Source organism: Hippichthys cyanospilos, chromosome 1, assembly GCF_059441005.1.
Source record: "Hippichthys cyanospilos isolate Australia breed blue-spotted pipefish chromosome 1, RoL_Hcya_1.0, whole genome shotgun sequence".
Lineage (NCBI taxonomy): Eukaryota > Metazoa > Chordata > Actinopteri > Syngnathiformes > Syngnathidae > Hippichthys > Hippichthys cyanospilos.
In genome coordinates this window covers 3,340,895-3,361,916 of record NC_142369.1, presented here as the reverse complement: position 1 = coordinate 3,361,916, position 21,022 = coordinate 3,340,895, and the positions used below count along the sequence as shown (strand labels likewise).

At 40.5% G+C, this 21,022-nt stretch overlaps 2 protein-coding genes, 1 long non-coding RNA gene and 1 other non-coding gene across 6 annotated transcripts in view; 2 read left to right on the top strand and 2 right to left on the bottom strand.

The window, feature by feature from the left end:
* Window positions 1–367: 367 nt before the first annotated feature.
* slc3a2a (solute carrier family 3 member 2a) lies at window positions 368–15,074 on the bottom strand. 2 transcript variants are annotated; one of them, XM_088409361.1, is made up of 12 exons: window positions 14,953–15,074; window positions 8,187–8,345; window positions 6,585–6,789; window positions 5,598–5,782; window positions 4,963–5,136; window positions 4,191–4,285; window positions 3,979–4,118; window positions 2,739–2,848; window positions 2,474–2,667; window positions 2,019–2,090; window positions 1,722–1,941; window positions 368–846 (listed from the first exon to the last, which is right to left on the bottom strand). In XM_088409361.1, exons 3-12 carry the CDS (start codon window positions 6,773–6,775, stop codon window positions 707–709), a joined length of 1,521 nt encoding a protein of 506 aa, XP_088265487.1. In that variant the 5' UTR covers window positions 6,776–6,789; window positions 8,187–8,345; window positions 14,953–15,074; the 3' UTR covers window positions 368–706. The 2 variants fall into 2 exon arrangements, with proteins under 2 accessions (XP_088265487.1, XP_088265494.1); XM_088409368.1 differs by lacking the exon at window positions 14,953–15,074 and having other exon boundaries at window positions 8,187–8,389.
* trnam-cau (transfer RNA methionine (anticodon CAU)) lies at window positions 12,177–12,248 on the top strand. The gene has a single exon. It is a non-coding gene; the product is annotated as a tRNA-Met (tRNA).
* snx15 (sorting nexin 15) lies at window positions 12,716–20,612 on the top strand. 2 transcript variants are annotated; one of them, XM_088409384.1, is made up of 7 exons: window positions 12,716–12,916; window positions 14,960–15,119; window positions 15,177–15,292; window positions 16,282–16,534; window positions 17,489–17,650; window positions 17,722–17,898; window positions 19,124–20,612. In XM_088409384.1, the coding sequence occupies exons 1-7, from the start codon at window positions 12,824–12,826 to the stop codon at window positions 19,237–19,239; spliced, it is 1,077 nt and encodes a 358-aa protein (XP_088265510.1). In that variant the 5' UTR covers window positions 12,716–12,823; the 3' UTR covers window positions 19,240–20,612. The 2 variants fall into 2 exon arrangements, with proteins under 2 accessions (XP_088265510.1, XP_088265505.1); XM_088409379.1 differs by having other exon boundaries at window positions 14,960–15,292.
* Window positions 15,504–21,022, bottom strand: part of LOC148428626 (uncharacterized) — an 18,301-nt gene continuing 12,782 nt past the window's right edge. The window contains exon 5 of the long non-coding RNA XR_015864969.1: window positions 15,504–16,570. This is a non-coding gene — a long non-coding RNA (uncharacterized LOC148428626). The remainder of the gene's footprint in view (window positions 16,571–21,022) is intronic.

The window sequence follows — 21,022 nt, the reverse complement described above, 5'->3', positions numbered from 1 at the left end:
TATATAAATAACAGAACAAATCCCCAAAGCAAAGGGAAAGCACACCCGTATGACTTAAAAGGAGTCTAAAGTGAAAATATGAGGTGATACCTCTTCGTTTAAGTGTTAAAAAAAATTCGCCAGATGAGCGAGCGAGTCAGAGTGAGAGTCTGAGGCGGGTTTCCATTCCCAGTATTGTCACCTTCAAAGTTCCCCCTTTCAATGCGGCGGCCCCAAATTGACTTTAGGACGGCGTCAAATTCACCTGAAAACGCTCGCTGGCGATCGTTCACAAATATGGAATTTGAAAGAGAAAAACGTTGCCGTCGTTTCGTGCTAGTGAAAGGCACGGTGCGTTCGCTGTCAAACACGACGAGCAGACGACCAGTAACTTACACAACTTTGGGTTTATTCATTTGCGCTGAGAAGGACTCTTGGCTGTGAGGACAACATGGACGCCTTTCAGGATTTTCAAACAACTACATGACTAGAAGTTACTCGTTAACAAAAAAAAAAACAGCAAATTAGCCTAAGAACAGTAACGGAATGTCAAACTTTTTTGTAAACAATCTACGAAGTGCACGTGTGGAAAGACGCCAGATTAAAAAAAAACAACAAAAAAAAACCAAACGTGGGCTGGCCAATGCTGTTTTTGACAAAAAAAAATGTGAATCTTTCCCACATGCTACTTGCAAACCAGAGTGAAGGTGATCCTCTGGCGCCATCTTTAGGCTTTGTAAGGGAAGTGCAGGAGGATGCCATGGCCGGGCCCCAGGGTGATTTCGTCCAGGTTGACCGTGGAATCCGCTTCCATTTCCGCGTCTGTCGACAACTTCACCGTTGCGCTATTGGGTAACTCCACGTCTTCTGCGCAGGGGGAAAGATTTAAAAAAAAACAAAAGTTACAAAAATGCGGTTGAACTATGGCTCCCCGAGCATTAGAGAGCCCCGTTGTTGTCGCAACTTCCTCTTTAAGAAAACAACTCCAGACGGTGGTTACAAAAATATTAGAGTGCCCCGTTGTCACAACTTTCCCTTTTGAAAACGAAGAATGTCTCTGGATGTAGTTAACTGTGGTTCCCAAAGCATTAGAGCGCCCCGTTGTCACAACCTCCCCTTTTAAAAGGAAAAATAAAATGTCTCTGGGTGAAGCTAAAATGTGGTTCCAAAAGTATTAGAGCGCGCCGTTGTCACCCCCCCACCCCCCCAAAAAATGTAATTGTCTCTGGGTGTGGCTGAACTGCTGGCTCCTAAAGATTTAGAGGACCCCGTTGTCACAACCTCCCCTTTTAAATAATAAATAAATTAACAGCCTGTCTCTGGGTGTAGCTTAAACTGTGGTTCCAAAAGTATTAGAGCACCCCGGTGTCACAACCTCCCCTAAAAAAAAATAAATAACTGTCTCTGGGTGTGGCTAAACTGCTGGTTCCAAAAGTATTCGCGCGCCCCGTTGTTACAACCTCTACGTTAAACTGCAACTCCCAAGCATTAGAGTGCCTCGTTGTCACTAACCCCCCTTTCAATTTTTTTTTTTTTGCATGTCCGCGTTTGGAAAAAATGTAACTACGAAGCATCAAAGCGACCTCTTGTCACACCTTTCCCTTAAAAAAAAAAAAAAAAAAGTCAGACTCCGCGTGCGGCTAAACTGCGGCTCCCAGACACCGGGGCGCCACGTTGTTCGAAAATGGTAATCTCTCAGTGTGTCGGTATCCAAACGAGTGAACGCGACTTGTTGAACTCGCCTGTAGGCGGCAGCTCGAGCCGGAGCTTCTGGGGCGCCTGTCCCCAGTTGACGGCGGTGACGAATCTTTCGCTCTGGTCCCACAGGCGCAGGAACGCCAGCGAGGAGTCGGCCGACTGCAGAGGGTAGTAATCGCCGTGGAGGAGCGAGCGCTCTTTGCCCCGCAGGTCGCTCAGGGACCTGAACCACTTCCTGACTTCCAGGTACTCCTTGCGCTCCGCCTGCGGGGGGCGCAAGGGAGCGAGCGTGAAAACCCGGGCCCCCAAGTCGGCGAGAGGCGGCCGCTCCTGCCGCTGACCTCCACGGTTTCGTTGACGGCGGCTCCTTCGTCCTTGGGGTCCTTCTCCAGGTCCCAAACCATTTTGCCGCCCTGAGTATGGAAAAAACACTTGTAGGCTTCTAGCTAAACTATACGCACCGCGACCAATATTCGGACGTAGGTCGGAAAAGGTTGATTGAGGACAGTTAAAAGCTTTTCCACTAGATGGCAGCAAAGATCATTCCGTTCACATTGACAAGCCTAGAAGCAGCCAACTGAATTGAACTAAATTTCATTATTCTTACATTTTTTTCCCCACGTATTTCGTTGCTGGTATGCTGTGAGACTTTCTTCAAGATTAAATGAGTGATTTGTTTCAAAGTTCATGAAACACCGCTCTATTGCGCAACATTTTTACCCACTACGGTTCATTCTGGAACATGGAATCATAATAATAATAGTACAGTAATAATGAAATGGGCAAACGTCCTTACCTCAAGTCCAATCTCGTCGCCGTAGCTGAAGACGGGCGTTCCGGGCATGGTGAAGAGCAGCAGCTGGTAAAGGCGGATCAGAGCCCGAGACGCGGCCCGTTTGGACAGGTGCTCCCGCTGGGCGGCGCCCAAACCCCAGCCCAGGCTTCGCTGATCGGGGTGCAGGACGTTCAAAGCCCGGATGCGCTCCGCACCTTTTGGCCGTCGTCAAAGTGAAATTGGCGGAAGCGGACGGAGGTGGGCGGCGCCGGCGGCTTTCGCCTACCTTGAGCGTTGGCGCTGAGCAGGTCGGACAGCACCAGATCGGCTCCGGTGGCGTTGACGAGCCGGGAGAGCTCCGGGGCCGACACGCCTTGGGCCACGGCCATCAGCATCCTGCGCAAATCCCAAGAAAATCTCACCAAATGACATTGCGCATCCACAGGAAAATTGTCAAAGGACGGGGGCGGAGCTACAAAATGGCCACCCCTCACTGTAAAGGGAACATTTTGAGCCTTTGGGGGGGGGGGCATGCACACCGCCAGCCCATAAAAGATTTTTCAGATTGTCAAAAAAAAAAATCATCAGAAAAAAAAAAAAATCCGATGGGGTCAAAAGATGTCTCCACATCGAAATTAATGGGATAAGTGCAGTTCTGCATGCCGCCAGCAGAGAGCGCACCCCCAGAATATCTTCGTAAATGTTTCAGTTTTTGCCCCCAGGAAAAAACAAGACATTCCAAACCTCCTATATATGCCACGCCGACTCCAAAAAAGATCCTTATCTAATAAAAACTGTATAAGCAAACTCTATATTGTATCCTTTTTTTAACATTGACAAAAAAAAATTAAATTAACTTTAAAGCAATGTTGACTTTTTCCAGGGTTTGTATAAGGTTACAGGTTTAGTCTAAAACGGACAAAAAATAAAGCAGTGGGTTTCAAAGTTATTTATGACTCTTCAATAAAGCAATCAATTCAATAAAATTCTGGTCAAATATGTTGTTTTTTTTTTTTTTTTTTAAATGGAGAAGAGCCGACACCCTTGACTAATGCTAACCTAACTGAGCACTGTAACTGTGACAAATGGATGGCAGTGTTTCCACACCTACAACACATCTATCACCTACATCAATTCTAACTGAAGAATGGAAGTCAATCTTTCATATGGAGCTTTCCTTTTCCAATAACGCTTGGCAGTGAAAAAGTGAAGAGTTCTGTTGAAATGCGTGTGCTTGCGTCAAACATTTAGCTCCTCCCAATGTCAAGTTTTACGCCTACTTTATTCTCCACTCTATTTTTTAATGTCGGTTTTATAGTCGTATCATGGAGAGCCAATCATTTTTCTAGTGAGAAATTTGGAGTCCGCTATGTCGAAATCCCCAGATCGGTGTGATTACACAAGGGTTAGCTTGCTAAATCTCGCCCGTCGGCGTCCAAGCTCCCACGCAGCTGCGGAATGCTTTTCATCCAAAGCGAAACGTCAACGTTCCCACAGGTCCCGGCAGGACCAAATAGCACACCTACTTTTTGCCCGAGTCATCCTCCGTGCCGTTCCCCTTGACCGCGGCCAGAATTCCGGACAGGTCGCCGGAGGCGGAAGCCACGGCCAGGTCGGCGATCTTGATGCCGTCCACGCCCAGGTTGAGCCAGTACTCCGCCGCCGCCTGCCGGACGCACGCGGCGGGTGACCTCGAGAGTCGGCGATCGGCGGAGACGGGAGCGTCGGCGACACCCACCTGGACGCTGTCCATCACGTCGTTGATGTCGCTGTTGCCGAACCAGGGCGAGGATCCGCGATAGTTGGGGGTCAAGTCCAGCACCACGGAAATGCCTAACGCACACAAAAATAACATTTTGGTCACGGGCTTTCGTGTAGTTACAAATTCCCTCGTTGGGCCCTTTTGACAAGGAAACCAAGTACGGGATTTTTCAGACTACAAACCTGATTTTCAACTTCCATATTAGGGCGTGTCGACTTATAACCGCTTAAATCAAAACCGGAGCGATTTTCTCCACATATCTGCGTTCGCATAACATTTTAAATGCGAAATAATTTGGCGTGTCAGATAATGACGACGGCTTTTTGACAAATTGATATTCGGCCGTGTCAAAGAATAAAGCATTGAAACTTCAAATGTTATTGTTGCAACGTTAATTCAAGCATTTGCATTATCTCGTTTCCCTAAATAACCGCAATAGTATGTTACTTGATATAAGATGCAGAAATGCCTCCAAATTAGAGTAATTTCAGCATTTTAATAACCCACGCCATGTGTTGTATTTGGACATGATCAAATTGAAGTTAAAAAAAAAAAAAAAAGGTCGACTTGTACTCAGGAGAAATACGATAAATGTTCTAAGATACTTTTTGCGTGATTTGAGATCATCTTTAGAGTCGACTTTTGATTCATCAGTAAGCCCGTTGCAGACATTTTTTTTTAAAAGGGACTTTGGGCTTCTTCCCTATTAAAATGCACTCATCGATGAGCAAAGGCGGATGAGCCCCACCCTTCTTGTGGGCCTTTTCCAGCACGGCGATCAGGTCCTTCTCCGCCCCTTGATTCGGGTCGATCTGCTTCAGGTCGAGCGTGTTGGGCTGGTCGGCCTGCACGGTGTGGAGCGGGCCCAGGACCAAGCCTTTCACCTTCAGCTGGTTGACACTGTCCAGCTTTTTCTCAATGCCTGCGGGGGGGACGAGACAGGGAACGTTTGTGGCTTGTGTCCACACGAGGCGGGAACCTGCCAAAGGCCCCGCCCCTTTGCCGTCTGCCGGCCACGTGAGCACAAAACCATTCTTTATGCGGGGGCCAGCTCGAATTCCTGCCAAAGACTTGTTGGAACGCAGAGTTCCCTCCCCGGCGGCACAATGAAAGCTCCGCCCCCAAAACTAAATTGCTGAGCCGGCTGTAAAAATGCAGAAGTCTACCAGAACAGCCGGTCATAAAACTTGCTTAACCTTCAGCTGATATCAAAGCACATGACACTAAAGAAATGACTCAGGCGTTTGGATGTCCGTTGGACTTTTAGACGCCGCGTGTGTCAGCGCTTCCACATTGAAGCCAGGCGGGGACAACTCGATCCGGGGACACGTGACGCGCGGCTATTTGGAGGAGTTTAGAAAGGGTCGCGAAAGTGATTCGTACCCGCTAAGCCGTCGGCGAAAGCCTCGGCGTCGGCGATCTGGTAGAGCGGTCCCTGGTTCCACCAATTCATCTCGGGGATGGGTTTGCAGCGCGGCGCCTGGACGATGATGGCGATGGCGCCGGCCAGCATGCCCAACCAGCCCAGCCAGAAGAGGATGAGCAGCACCCAGCGGGTCCTCACCCATCTAAAAAAAAAAAAAAAGTGTGCGATGTTAACTGAGTGACCAAAAAAAAACGTGTTCACATTTGTCAAACAAAAAGTACTTTGCTTCCTGTCATTTTTAGAACCTCTTTTGTCCCAATTCTTGGAAAACATTAAAAAATAACTTAAATGCGTATCTGGGATTAAACGCGTGGACGTGTAAAAATATGTCTTTGGGATTGAAAGAGTCATACGTTTTGCTTTGTAAACTTCAAAAGGGCGAGGCAAGTATAGAGATAAAAAAAAAAGAATTTCACACAGAAAGTCTGTGAGAAACATCAAATTTGTAACTAATTCACTGACATTGGCGAGTAAAATTATCAATCTTGTTTTCAACGAGGATGGGCATGGTGTGCGTTTGAGGCAATTTAACTGTAAATATCAAGCTTGGAAACAACTTCAATGACACACAATCACCAGTAGATGGCATTGATAAACCCATTTCGTGGAGATGAGCGGTTTGTGAATCTATTAGGCGATTTAGGACTGTATTTTTGTCCAAACTAACTGTTCTATTGCTATTAAATGTATTATTATATATTATTATATACTATTACATATAGTAAAAGAACAATAGAAGACAGATTTAAATTATTTTTTTACCGGTGAATAGAGTCTTTGCTTTCATTTGGAAGACAAAGTGTAAATATAATCAGTTAACAGAATATTGTGTGTTTTGAAAATGTCAAAACGTTTTAAAATGGCCGGCAGTGAATAATTTAAATCTGTTGGACGTTCATATATTGCATCTGAAACAGACTAATAAATAATCTAGCAGCTCTTACCCCGGAGTGCCAGCAACCTTCATGAGTTCTTCTTTGGACAGGCCCGTGAAGGCCGCCTCTTCTTCGGGAACCTTCACCTTGACGCTGCCATTTTTCTCACCGCCGACGGCCTGCCCGTCGCCTGTCATGGGCTGCTTCTCAGGATCCAGCTCGTTGAGCTCCACATCCTTCATGTCCACCTCAGAGTTCATCTTTAGTCTACGGTCTAGGGGGAAACACATAAAAAGTGTCTTTCATGAAGGAGAATTCGCTTTGCTTCACCTTCTACGCCTCTGCAAAAATCATGGACTTCAGATCGAAAACTAGGTGCTGTCGGAAATATCGAAAATCCAATCAATCAATCAAATTTTATTTATATAGCCCTAAATCACCGAAGTCTCAAAGGGCTTCACAGAATGAAAAGAGGTCATACAGAGACATCTTTTCAAATCCACTTTTATGACCTTTTAAAAAAGTACTGTGTTGTAGCTTTTCTGAAAAACAACTTTTATGGCCTTTATCACGTAACAAGTATTGTGTTTTAGACATGATTAAACTGAACATTTATGGCCTTTGTAGAAAGTATTGCGTGTTAAGACCTAAAAAAATGCACATTTAAGGCCATTGCAGAAAGTCTTGCATTTTAGACATCATTTAAGTGCACGTTTATGTTATTTATAGAAAATATTACATTTTAGAAATTGTAAAAATCCACTTTTAAGGCATTTAAAGAAAGTATTGCATTTTAAAATTTGTAAAAATCCACTGTTCCGGTTTTTAAAGCAAGTATTGCGTTTTTTGGACATTCTAAAACGTGAAGCTCAGTTTATTAGAAAGTATTGTTTCAGAAATTCCATTTTTACAGCAAGTATGGCATTTTAGACTATCTTAAAACCTAACATGGCTTTTACAGCAACTGCATTTTAGACGTTCTATAGTTCCACTCTTTATGGCTTTTATTGGAAGTATTGCCTATTAGAAATGTTAAAAAAAAATCCACTTATTTGACCTGTTTTAAAAGGCCTAAAAGTTTTCGTTTGAGACATTTTAAATCTCAATTTTTATGGCTTTGTGTTTGAGGAGGGGGACAAAACACACGTTTAAGGCCTTCATAGAAAGTACTACGTTTGGAAAATTAAAAATTAAAATCCATCTTTATGGTCTTTGTAATGTAAACCTTTAGATGTTTTGAACCTCCAATTTTACGGCTCTTGTTGAAGGTGATGTATTTGAGCGTTCTAAAGAGCTACTTTAACAGCTTTTGTTGTAAAACTTGCGTTTTTGACGTTCATAAAACCGTTTTCAGCGGGCACCTATGCTGACAATTACTGCTTGTTTTTTTTTCTGATGTAATTTTTACACGAGGCTTGGTTGCTAGCTAGCATGCTAATCAGCCAATTGTTGAATAAACTAATTTTAAAAATATTAAAAATGACAGTGTATGATAAAACCATCGAACGGACAACGCGACCGTTCATTTAGACCGTAGTTTGCCGAGAAATAAAACATTTATACTTTTAACGCCTTATAAAGAAAGATGACGCAACCCACGACGTCATCGGTAAAGACACGAGTAGGGTCAGTAAAAGTTGGGCAAAACGGTAGAAAGATGATTGTATTTACCTCCTTTGTGTAAATTATAAATCCGCAGTTGTCCTTCGTAGTTAGTTCGTAATCTGATTGTAAAAGGAGCTGAGCCGAGTGTTTATGTAGGCTAGTGTCCTCCTCCCGTCCCGTGTGGGCGGCGACTAGCTTCCCTCGAAAACAAGCTCCAACGACGCCCTAAAGACAACAATGCAACTTCAAATGCTGCATCACTAGCTGCCTTCTTCTTTTGTGTCGTTTAAGAAAAGCCGGAAAAACTGGTTTGTGATGAATCGGCATTGGCAAAAAAAAAAAAGCAAACGCTGCTAAAACTCTTGGGTCAACAACACGTGATGCCTTCAAGTGCTTCGCCGGAACTTGTGATGAAATCTATACACACAGACATACTGATTCATTCACTTTCGTTTATCTTTTGATTGGATCACTGCTAGATGTCTTTTAAAGCGCTGTATTGACACAACAAAAACGACAGCGTGAACATATGCAAGAAGTGATACTAAAATAAACTTTTCCCCAAGTGGAGTTCTGGGAAAAGCTCCTATAGGAAGGACACGGACTGCTCTTGTATTTCAGTACCTGAGAAAATCTTTAAATCTGAATATAAATTCACGTGAATTACTGTTGCTTGGAGTGCATACATAAAAAGTTGGGGTTCTGCTTTCATCGGGGTCGGTCTTTATGCGTGGGGCTGTAAATTTTGGAGCTGCGCCACACCTGAGATTTTGATACTGATCCGTAACCAAATACTGGTGCGGTTATCACGATACTGATATCCTATTAACCTGGAAATGAAAACATGTAAAAATCAACAATTATTGTTTCAAACTAGTATTTAAAAATAGTGAAAATACAAATGATTGTATTGGTTGGCACCCATGAGAAACAACAATAAATGAAGATAAAGGATCAATACCAAATTCCCAGTATCAAAATGATACTAATACCTTTAATATCGACTCAATCAATACTTGGATCAGGATTGCAGGCCTTGTGATGTTCACTCATGAAAAGTTGACTTGATTACTGACTTTATTTTTGCACTTTCAGACCTGCAAAGATGTATTTCAACATTCGCCTTGTTGGCCAAATAAATCGGGATGAATCTTTAAGCTAGTAGCGCTTGGCTAGCTAGGCTACCCGCGACACTTCTCCACCATGTTATTTTCGCACTCTCAGACCCGCAAAATTGTATTTCAACAGTATTTGAACATTCTAAGACTGTCAAAGTTGTATTTTGACTAGTTTGCCTTGTTGGCCAGACGAATCAAGATGAATCTTTAAGCTAGTAGCACTTGACTAGCTAGGCTACCCGCGACACTTCTCTACCATGTTATTTTCCCCATTCTAAGACCCGCAAAATTGTATTTCAACGGTTTTTGAACACTCTCAGGCTGTCAACGTTGTATTTTGACTGGTTTACCTTGTTGGTCGGACGAATCAAGATGAATATTTAAGCTAGTAGCGCTTGGCTAGCTAGTCTACCCACGACCCTTCTCCATCATGTTATTTTCACACTCTCAGACCCGCAAAATTGTATTTCAACGGTTTTTGAACATTCTCAGGCTGTCAAAATTGTATTTTGACTGGTTTGCTTTGTTGGCCGGACTTATCAAGATTAATATTTCAGCTAGTAGCTAGTAGCATTTTCATTGAACTGACTTAAACTGCAAAACAGTCAAGTGTTACAGCTTTGAGTGACGTAAGTTAGCTTAACTAAGAAGAGCATGATGTGGCATCAGAAGTAACATCAACCGCATGTGACTTGGAGGCGATGACCAAAGCCAAAAGTCAAACAGACGCGCCACCTGTTGCTGTTTTTAACAGTGGAGCGTGTTTGCGTGCGCTTGGCTGCCTTGCTGTAACAGAGCTGTTGACCTAGCACGCAGATGCCCGCCCAGCACAAAACTTGCTTCTCCCAGTCGCATCTTTGGAGGGAGCGAAACGATATCAAGAAGAGAAGACATCGAAATGAGGTGGAGCCAACGGACAGAGGTCAAAGGTCAAGGGGCGCATCAAATGTTTTTGAGTTTGGAAATACGATAAAATTTTAAGTTAGGTCCGTGATAAAGGTGACAGACGCAGTTTTTTACAGTTTGCGATGAATTATTTTAGTTCACGGTAACAAGAAAAACTCGAGATGATTTCTGGAGCAATCGCGTGTTAATGCTGAAAGCCAAATGGAAAATTGCAAAAGCATGTGAAATGATGTGGAATGCTTTGGAATTTTGGACTATAATAGAATGGCGGAGAAATATATGGACATCATGTGATGAGATACTACATGTTTTTTTTTTTTTTTGCTTTGCTTTTACTTTGAAATTTATTGTCTTATTTATTTAATGTATTTAGTCGCATGTTTGATTTATGTTTATTTATTTAATGTATTAAAATGTCAAAATTATTATTTTTTTAAATAAATTGAAATTAGCATGAATATTTATATTTTTTATTAATAACTCAAATTATTTCACGAACCCGCTGCAGTCAGGCCACGGACCCCACTTTGAGAACCACTGAGCAAAATAATCAGCGTTGAAAATGTTAGAATTGTTACGAAAGTGTCGAAATTAGACAAAAAAAAATAAAATCAATTAAAAATAAGTAAAATAATTTCTTATTATGAAATAAATGCAGTATAGATAAGCTGTTTAAAATTAGAACATTGAAAAATGCAGAAATTGGAGGAAAAACACAAAAAAATCATTTTAAATTTCGGCAAAAAATAGCTTAACAGATTAAATTTGGAATGCAAAATTAGTAAAAAATGTTGAAATCAAAGGTAAATGCAATAAAAATCCATTTTATTTTGCTTGTATTTAGAATTTTGAGTAAAACACTTGTACTTTGTATGAGCTGAATCTATTAAATTAACTTGAAATTAGAAAAATGTGCTCGGGATTATTCAAGATTCAAGAGTTTTTTTGTCGTCAAAATAAAAGTAAAAAGACACACTAAAACTAAAGGGAGGAAAAACATGTGAATGCCTTTCGCATTCACGCAATAAACTTGAAAAGGGTATTTGAGGAGTGCGCTGTACATGAGGGGCAGGCGGATGCACGTGGGCGCGCACATGCAGGGCCCCACTCAAAATTCCTGTCTGATCCCTCCTGGTGGGGGGGTTATTTTGCCTGAACAAGATGGAGGTTCACACGCTAAACCGGTTTGGACTGGCCTCGTTTGTAGTCCAGGAATCGTAACGGCGGGTCACACTGGAGCACGGTTGAACTTTCCGTGCAACGTGTCCCGCATTCAAATTCCGGAATTCTCATGTCGACGCTTGTTGAGGACGTTTATGACATAAAACAGGGAAAGTCAAAGGTTTCTTATGTCATCATTGCTTTATGGGCTTGCACTGATAACTACAGGATATGGTTGCTATACATTAACTCATTATGCAAGCACTATATCCACAAAGTAAAATTTGATTTTTTTAAAATGTATTTTAAATTTGTTCCCACTTTCTTTTTTTTTAGCTTGTTTCTTTAAAAAAAAAAACTTTTTTTTGTCTGTTCCAACTTGGAAGGAGTTAAAATATCAAGAAAAATAGTGAGGTAAAGTTATGGCTAAAAAATATATATATATTACTGTTTTTGCTTTTAGTCCAACTTTTTTTTTTCTTTAGTTTAAAAAAAAAATCAGTATTTCTTTTATTAAGTGGTCAAGCATAGAAGGGGGGAAAATACCAAGAAATATAGACGGGTAAGCCTGAAATAAATTTATGGTCATAAATGAAAATCCATAAAAAAGACAGGTAAGTAGGTAAGTGATGCTCATAAACGAAAATCGAACCTGTTATTATTATTAATATATTTTTTTTGCTTTTGTTCCCTTTTTAGGTTGTTTTATTTGTTGAAAAAAATAAACGCGTAAAATAAATATTTTTCCGACTGGTCGGAAGGAAAACAATGAGGTAAATCACGACTAGAAAAGGTTATCATCATAAATAAAATTCATGTGATCACCATTGGTTGGGTTAAAATACTCAACATAGACCACAGTCTCTCATCAAGCAGAGTGGCGCAGCGGAAGCGTGCTGGGCCCATAACCCAGAGGTCGATGGATCGAAACCATCCTCTGCTATGTGTTTTTTTTCCTGTCACAGTCGTCCAACAGTTATATTTAAGTCTTGAACGCTCCATCAACGCACAATTACATTGGAATAGCTATGCATTCATAAAGACGATGAATTCCCGATTCGGTTTATTATTGCAGCCTTTGTTCTATTGTCAGAGACAGGATGAGGCCCCAAACATTTATTTTTTTTTCGTCTGTTTTTACTGGATGCCGCTTTTAATGTATTGTTTCTGGAAAAGAAACAAACAAAACAAAACAATAACTATTTCAATGTTAGTGCGGTGAATTGTAGTATGAAAGTAAGTTCGGTTTCATGTTGTGATATTGTTGCTTCGAGCGACCCCTGTCGTATTCTTTTTTTACTTACACCAAATTTGAGCTCGAGCGCTATCTAGTGGATTTGTTTTTTTACTACAAATAAACGTCAAATACACGTAATCGTTACGTCATCGCGCACGGCGTATGTACGCAGAACCCGGAAGTGAGTGGCGAGACGCAAGAGGAGGGGCAAAAAGACGCTGTCAAGGCACCATTTGGGTCTCCACGCGTTGATTTGTTTTTGTTTCTCGCCGAGATCGGACATGTCACGGAAAGAAGAATTTCACCGGTTCTTTAGCGTCACTGACGTACGCACGCACGAGAAAGGACACACGGAGTACAAAGTGATTGCAAGGGTCAGTTTCGCACAGCGTCATAACCGTTTACAACAAGAATGTCTCTCTTTCATTTTGTCCTCGCTTAGTTTGTTGCCAAGTTAATTCGACGAGTAAATCAAGTTGTTTAGACATGTAAAGTATCGCACCGGATGCCAAGAGACGAATGTCTCACGAGATTGAGTCCACGAGAACGAGATTTTGTAAATTGCGTATACATGTGCGTATATATGATGCCCAACATGTATTTTCCTTTTTTCTTTTATTTTCATCGAATATTAAAAAGCTTTCGTTCAAATGTAAACATAAAAGGAGACAAAATGTCTTTGTCTCATCTGCCAGTATTTTACCATTAAAGTAATCAGCGAATTCTGTATTTTAACTGCAGCTATCGAGTATTTTGGTGTTTGGATCAAAAGCAAAGTACTTTTTTTTTTAAATAGCATTTTTTATGCTTAATTATGAATGACAATTTTTTTGACTATCAAAGTTTTTTTTACATTCATATAAACTTGCCATACTTGTAGCTAATGGTCAATAAGACAAAGCGACAATCACAGAAAACATTTGAGTCAGTTCGAAAGTGATCAGTAGCAACAGCAAGCGTGTCAAGATGTCAGTGTCAAAATTCATTCAATTATTCTCACCTAAAAACGGCCTGTTAGCTAGCAGCTAATTTATGCTAGACTCTACTATCAAAAACAAAGCGTTGGTGTTGTGATATTATATATCTGGTACCGTAATGTTTATTTTGAAATTCATTCTCCCGCATACCCCTCGTCAAAAAGATATCTCGTGCTGTGAGGAGAAATCTCGTGGCGTTCTGAGCTCACGAGATCTGGCGCGATGAATGAGGCCTTGTGATTCATTCCTGAGAACTGCTTTGGAAATTCCTTCCGACAAAATCAAAGGGAATCCTTTATCCACAGCCTAACGGGCCGAGACGTGGCCTTGAGCCTCCTTGTCGAATCGAAACTCGTGACTTGCACAAATGTGACAAACGCATGTTCGGACTCGGCGTGGATTTTATAGAACTATTACAAAAAGTAAAAGATTTATCAGATAATAAAGCGTTGTACTTCTTATACGAGATATCTCATTTACAACATTGAAGAGAATGGGGAGTTGCGAGCAAATTATATATTCGCATTATTCTGAGCGTTCAAACGTTGAAATTTCATGAATCAGTAGATTATAGTATTCTGCCAATCAACATTCAGCAAAATTGTAAAAAGAGAAAGCAAGTATAAAAAAAATGTTCATTTATGGAATAATTATCAAATAGCTATAAGAATTTGCACAATATCTGTAATTCCTTCATTCTTCGTTTTCCATCAATGGCCGATGTTTTTTTCCCATTTCTTTACTGTGGGTTATATGTGTTAATTGTATATTTATGGATCACATTTTTTTTTTTACATTTTAATTTCGAGAGTACTAGGGGGTAGGAGTTTTGAACTTCTTCCGTCTCGTTTTGAATATAAATAGTTCTAAATTAATATGCTTTTCTTCTGATTTTGTGACTTTTTATGAATTTGTGTTTGTATGTTTAATCAATCAATCAATCAATGTAATAAAATACAAGCTAGACCAAATGAATGGAAGTCGTGTCTTCGGAAAAGGAATTCATTTATGTAACAACCTGGATGAATACACTAAAGAATTCAAACCAGATACCACAATTTAAACAAACGATAAAAGCTGCTATAGGAAAGCAATATGCAAATGATATTTGATTGTTATATCGCTTGCTTGTTTTCTTGTTGTTGTCATTACCTAAACTCATTGAATTAGAATTTGTGGACGTTGTAAAACGCCATTTGTAAAATTTGGCTTGTTTTTTGTTTTGGTTTTATGTTGTTTTTATCAATTAATTGATTTACGAAAAGAAAAGGGACAGGTAAAATAAGACCTGTTGTTTTAATGCTCAATTTCATTCTGAATCGGCCAAAACTTGGCTTTGCTTTGTTTGTTTTTTGTTTTTTTTTGTTTTGTTTTGTTTTTGTATAATGGAATGAAATAAATAAATATGAAATGGAAAAAAAAAGGATTCCTACCTTGCAGTTTGTGTCCAAGCGCTGCCCGGAAGACGTGAAGGAAGTGACGGTGTGGAAGAGGTACACGGAGCTGAAGAAGCTCCACAGCGATCTTGCCAACACGCACAGGAACCTGTTCCGAAAACAGGAAGAAGAATTCCCGCCCTTTCCACCTGCGCAAGTCTTCGGTACGCGAGCAGACACGCGGTGGCCTTTTCCTATTAAACCCGCGTTTGTGTTCGTAGGGAGGTTCGATGAGGCCGTGATCGAGGAGAGGAGGAAGGCTTCGGAAAACATGCTACTCTTCACGATGGACATACCTGCGCTCTACAACAGTCCGCACCTAGCTGACTTCTTCAGGGTAACGCGTGCATTGATGTGGAACAAGTAGCAGATTGGTGAACATGGAAGATTTTTTTTTTAAAGGAGGCTTCAAGTGATTTCATTTTTACTAAGCACACACAGGGAGGAGAACATGCACGAAAAACAACTGGTACATAAATATACCTTTAGGTCTGCTAGCTTGATGTTAAGTAGCAATCACCGTCAGATTTTTCTCCATCCTCTGCAAAGAATCTTTAATGTTAGTGCTGCACCGATGAGTCAGGAGGAGCTGAAATGTCTCAATGAACAGTAAAGTACATACTGCTTAAAAAATAAATGAATAAATAAATAATAACAATTAATAAAATAAATAAAGTTGTGATTAATTTGCTCTTAATTTGAAAAGAAAACTGTACCGATCCCTTTACTAGGTTACTATCATACAATTTAACAGTAAGTTGCGATTAATTTGCTCTTAATTTGAAAAGAAAACTGTACCGATCCCCTTACTAGGTTACTATCATACAATTTAACAGTAAGTTGCGATTAATTTGCTCTTAATTTGAAAAGAAAACTGTACCGATCCCCTTACTAGGTTTCTATCATACAATTTAACAGTAAGTTGCGATTAATTTGCTCTTAATTTGAAAAGAAAACTGTACCGATCCCCTTACTAGGTTACTATCATACAATTTAACAGTAAGTTGCGATTAATTTGCTCTTAATTTGAAAAGAAAACTGTACCGATCCCCTTACGGCATGAAAAAACATGATATTGATACCCTGGTGAACCCTGGTAAAATCTCTCATACCCCCTAAAGAGCTTCCTGTTAAAATCTTTTGTACAGCCTAATATTATTAATTGGTCATATACTCGTGCCATCACTTGAGAGCCACTGAAAGTACGTTTTAGATATGGTATAGTGATGAGGTCATCACAGGTCACTTGGGTAGTGATCTAAACTATTTTTCATTGCATGCCGGAGTGAATAATGCCAGACATAGCCTGGAATTTGTCCACCCCAGGACGGAGATGTGACGAGGCCCCGGGAGCCCTTCCTCGACGAATCCGCAGACCTACCCCCTCCCCTTATCCCCCTCCCCAAGCGGAGGGCCTCGGACTACGAGCCGGCCGAGGAGGAGGCGGGCAGGGAGGCGCCCACTTTGCCCCAGGACCTGGGCACCAACCTGAGGATGGACTTGGGAAAGCCTGAATTGGCGGCCGAGGCCTACAGCGAGATGAGTGAAGGGGAAGGACAAGCCGAGCTGGACCGTAGAGGTAACATTCCCGCTATTTTGCTGTCTTTTAAGTATCCTAATAGAAAGAAAAACAAGTAAGAAAGTAAGAAAAACAATAATTATTGTAACAGGACAAGCTAACAACAGCTCGTGTTAGCTGAGGTTGTTACAGCATTATTTTCAACAAAAGAAGCGAGCGGACTGAATCAACGTCCGAGTCCATTCTTGTTCAAACTCGGGAAAATTACTAAAACGGAGAGAATCATGTCAAAGATATGATGTCTCAATTAAGAGTGCACCTGTAAGAGAACACGGAAACACATTCCAGTTATTCATAGTTAAGTAGAAACTTGAAATTCGATTTTCTGTTTTTACATTTGTTTGTCACCAAGAAAAAAAAAAAGTCTCATGGGATTTGTGTCTCCGAGGTGGGCACTCATCAGCACTGACGGACCGTCCGTCTTCTATAGTTGTATGACATCCACCATTTGAGAGTCATGTAAAGTATGATAATGTCATCCAGTGGACATCAATGTTAATTGCGCTCTCGTCACCTGTATTAAACATGATAGTGTATTATAGGTTAGGGTTAAACCCCTTAGTTGCCTTTGTTTTCGTGTTACACTTATATTACTGTGTTGTGTTTCAAATGCAGTTTAACTGTAGAACTACAGACATGGCGTTGACTTTAAGTGTAAGTACTAATAAAGTATTAGTATGAGTGCACACAGAAGTAGACCAGCGCCTGACGAATGACGGACCAGATTTTTTTTTTTTTTAATTCAAATGTCGCCCTCTAGTAGTGGCAAACGGTTGGGTAGTAATACACCGATGGTCCGACGATTACAATTTCGTATGGCTTGAAAAAATAACAAACTGACGGAAAGGGGGCGGGGCTCTGACGAATGACAGACCAGCAAAAAAATATAAGTCGCCCACCTCTGTGTGTCTCATCCCATCCCTCGTATTTAGTAAACTTTTCCGCAACCTCTAGTCGCGTCTCCAGCCAAAGCGAGCACACCAGAAGCGTCCAAGCAGGTGGTCGAGCCACCTTGCCAAGAGACGGCGGAGGTCTGCGCCTCACCGCCAAAAGAGGAGGCGTGGCCGGCGCTTTCTGACAACGACCTGGCTGTCTTTGATCCCTGCTATACACAAGGTGAGCCTCTTCAAAAAAAAAAAAAAAAAAACTCCCAGGTTGACTACCACTCGTTTGGCCATCCGTTGCAGACAGATGCGGAACTTGCGACCATTCCGAGTTGTTTTGGCCACTAAGCGAGGCGAGCTATTTGAACCGAGCGGCCGGCGAGCTGACGAGCGCCAATGCCAAGGAGGAGGCGGGGGAATTTAGCGCCGCCATTTGTGGGTACAGGACGGCGGTGGAAATACTCATCACTGGAGTCAAAGGTGAGCGAAAAGCGCGGAATGCGGCTAGCATGCTAGCACGGCTGCCTCATACTTAGCTGGGGGATCGAAAGGTCAATCTTCGCTCGCTATTTCCTCCCCGTGTTTTCATTTCTATCCCTTTGTTTTATAATACTTTTTTTTTTTTTTAATGACAATGCAAAAGAACATTTTTTATGACTTGGATTACTTGAATAATCAATTCATTGATTGAGTGTTTTGCCGCTAAATTATTATCAATATGAATCAATCTGATTTTTTTAAAATAAAAACATGTTTTAATTTGTGGTTAAAAGTTAGGGCAATTTTTTATAAAAAAAAGACCGCAAAACCCATTTTTTAAAATGACTTGTAATACTTGTACAATCATTAAATGTGTCATATATTTAGTAATTATTTAATCATCATAAATGATTCTGACAAATCGTTTTGATTTCTATTTATATTTATTTGTACTTTTTTTTTCAAAATCGCTGCAAAAAACATTTTCATGACTTGGATTACTATAATAATCAATTCATCCATTGATTATTTTGCAGATTAATTGTTGTTTTTAAAGAAAAACATGTTTAATTCATATACCTGTAAAAATAGGGTGTTTTTTTTTTTTCAAAATGACTGCAAAAAATTTTTTTTGACTTGAATTACTTCAAAAATATATTAATCAAATATTTTGGTGAATAAATATTTAATCACCAATAATGATTTTGTCAGAAAAAAACACATTTTGATTTCTCTTTCTTTTAAAAAAAAAATAGGACTTTTTTTTTTCAAAATCACTGCAAAAAACATTTTTTATCACTTGGATTACGAAAATAATCAATTCATCCATCAATTATTTTGCAGATTAATTATTGTTATTATCTCTAATGAATTGGATTTTTTTAAAAAGAAAAACATGTTTTAATTCTATCCCTGTATTTAAAGTAGGCCTTTTTTTTTTTCAAAATGACAATGGAAAAAACATTTTTATTGATTTAGATTACTTCAATTAATTCATCTGTCGAATATTTTGCGATTAATTTTTGTTATTAATGAATCAGATCTTATTTTAAAAAAAGTTTTAATTTCTATTACTGTATGAATTTGAATGTCTTGGATTACTTTAATAATTTATCTGTTGAAAATTTAGCCGATTATTGTAATAATCCTGATTTAAAAAAAAAAAAAAAAAGTTTTCCCCTTTTAATTTGGGTTTCGCCTCTCGATCCGGATTTCTTGTTTCCAGACGAGCCGAATCCGGCGCGGAAGGAGGCCGTCATGCGACGGATCGCTCAATATTTGGAGCACGCCGAGAAGCTGCTGGAAGCACACGCCTCGCCCACACATGTACACGACACGTAAGGAAACGCAATAAAACGAAGGATCTTCAAAATTCTCAGGACTGACTCCGTTTGGACCAAAGTACTCACAAATACACTAACGCTCCCTCCCCCAGAAAGAAAAAAAAAAATAGTCCATTTTCCTCAATGATTCTTGACGATTCTTGACAAATATTTATTTAAAGTTTTGATTTATTTCAAAATAGTTGTGCAAATAGGGTGTTATGCTAAAAAGAGTGTCCAAAAATGCCTGGTATACCAAATATGAACTTTTTAACTGCTAAAAGTAGTTAATTAAGCGGACTATCCCAATAAATGGTGCGATGAAGTCGTTAGTATAAGTTGTTAACTCTTTCAGTGTCAAATGGTAATAAAATTAATAAATAATACATCCGACCATCCATCCATTTTCTATGGCCGCTTATCCCCACAGGGGTCGCAGGCTTGCTGGCGCCTATCTCAGCTGGCTTCGGGCAGTAGGCGGGGGACACCCTGAACTGCTTGCCAGCCAATCGCAGGGCACACAGAGACGAACGACCAATCACATGCCCAATCACACCTAAGGACAATTCTCATCAAATTTGTTGTTTTATGGAGGGTAGATGACATCCTTGACTAGTGCTAATCTAACTGGGGGTCGTCTTTGAATTTTTTTAAAAGTTCATTTATTTTTTTTTAGCTTAAGGCTTTTTGATGCGATTGGTTATTTTCTTTCTGTTTTAGACTAAGCTGTAACCCGTATAAACACTGTAAAAAAATACGTTGTTAAAAGCTAATTTCTATTTTTTTTATTCTTTTGTTAAGGTTAAAAAGGATCAAACTTAGGTATACTGATACAATTTTTAAAGATAATAATTTTATTCATAGTCAGTATGTTGAGTGGGGGGGGCGAAAAGTTTATTCTTTACTGGGGTGGATCGTCAAAATATATTTGAGAAGAACCGTATTAAGCCAATTGAGCGCTGTAGTGATTACTGTGACCATTGGATGGCAGTGTTGCCATACATACTACACATACATTACATACTTGTAGTTCTACGTGAGGAATGGAAATCGATCTTTCATACGTAGCACCCATGTTTACACAGACGTAGCACGCAATATTCTGTCGGCCTTGAAAGATGAGTGAAAATGCTAAACGTACCGGAACTAAAAGTTGCCTTTTTCGATAACGCTCGGCACTGAAAGAGTTAAACATATCTCGTAACGCATCCAGCATTTCTTTTCTCGATTTCTCCATTGCTTCCATTTTCAAAATGGACAAATTGAATTAATTTCAATGATTGCGCTGCCTTACTCCCCTCCAGACTTAATGTCTTTTTTTTTTTTTTTCTATTCAGCATGTATATGAAGTCATTTGCACTGTTTTCTTAATAAAGCCTCTTGGCAATTCGGTCCCGGAGTTCTTATTTTGGGCCGCGCAAAGGTTCTGACCGAAGCGTAGGGAGCGCATCAGCGGCAAACGAGGGATGCCGGACAAATGAAAGGACGGGCGGACGGAGGGCTGACAAAAGCGGAGGAAAGAACGCGAGGGAGGAAAAAAAGGATGGATGCGATTAGAGGATAAGCAGAGATCATCCATTTATTGTTGAAGGGCTGGAAAAAGTCATCCGCCCTCGTCCTCTGTATTCCTCCCTCCTGGCACTTTTGTTCGGAGAGGACGGAGGGATGAAAGCGGCAGATAACGAACGCCCCTCCACCTGCGTGGAGCCGGGACGCGGACGCACAAAGAGACGGACGGATGAAACGGAGGAGGAGGAATAACATTAGCATGCTGAGTGTGTCAGCACGCTCTTCTTTTTTTT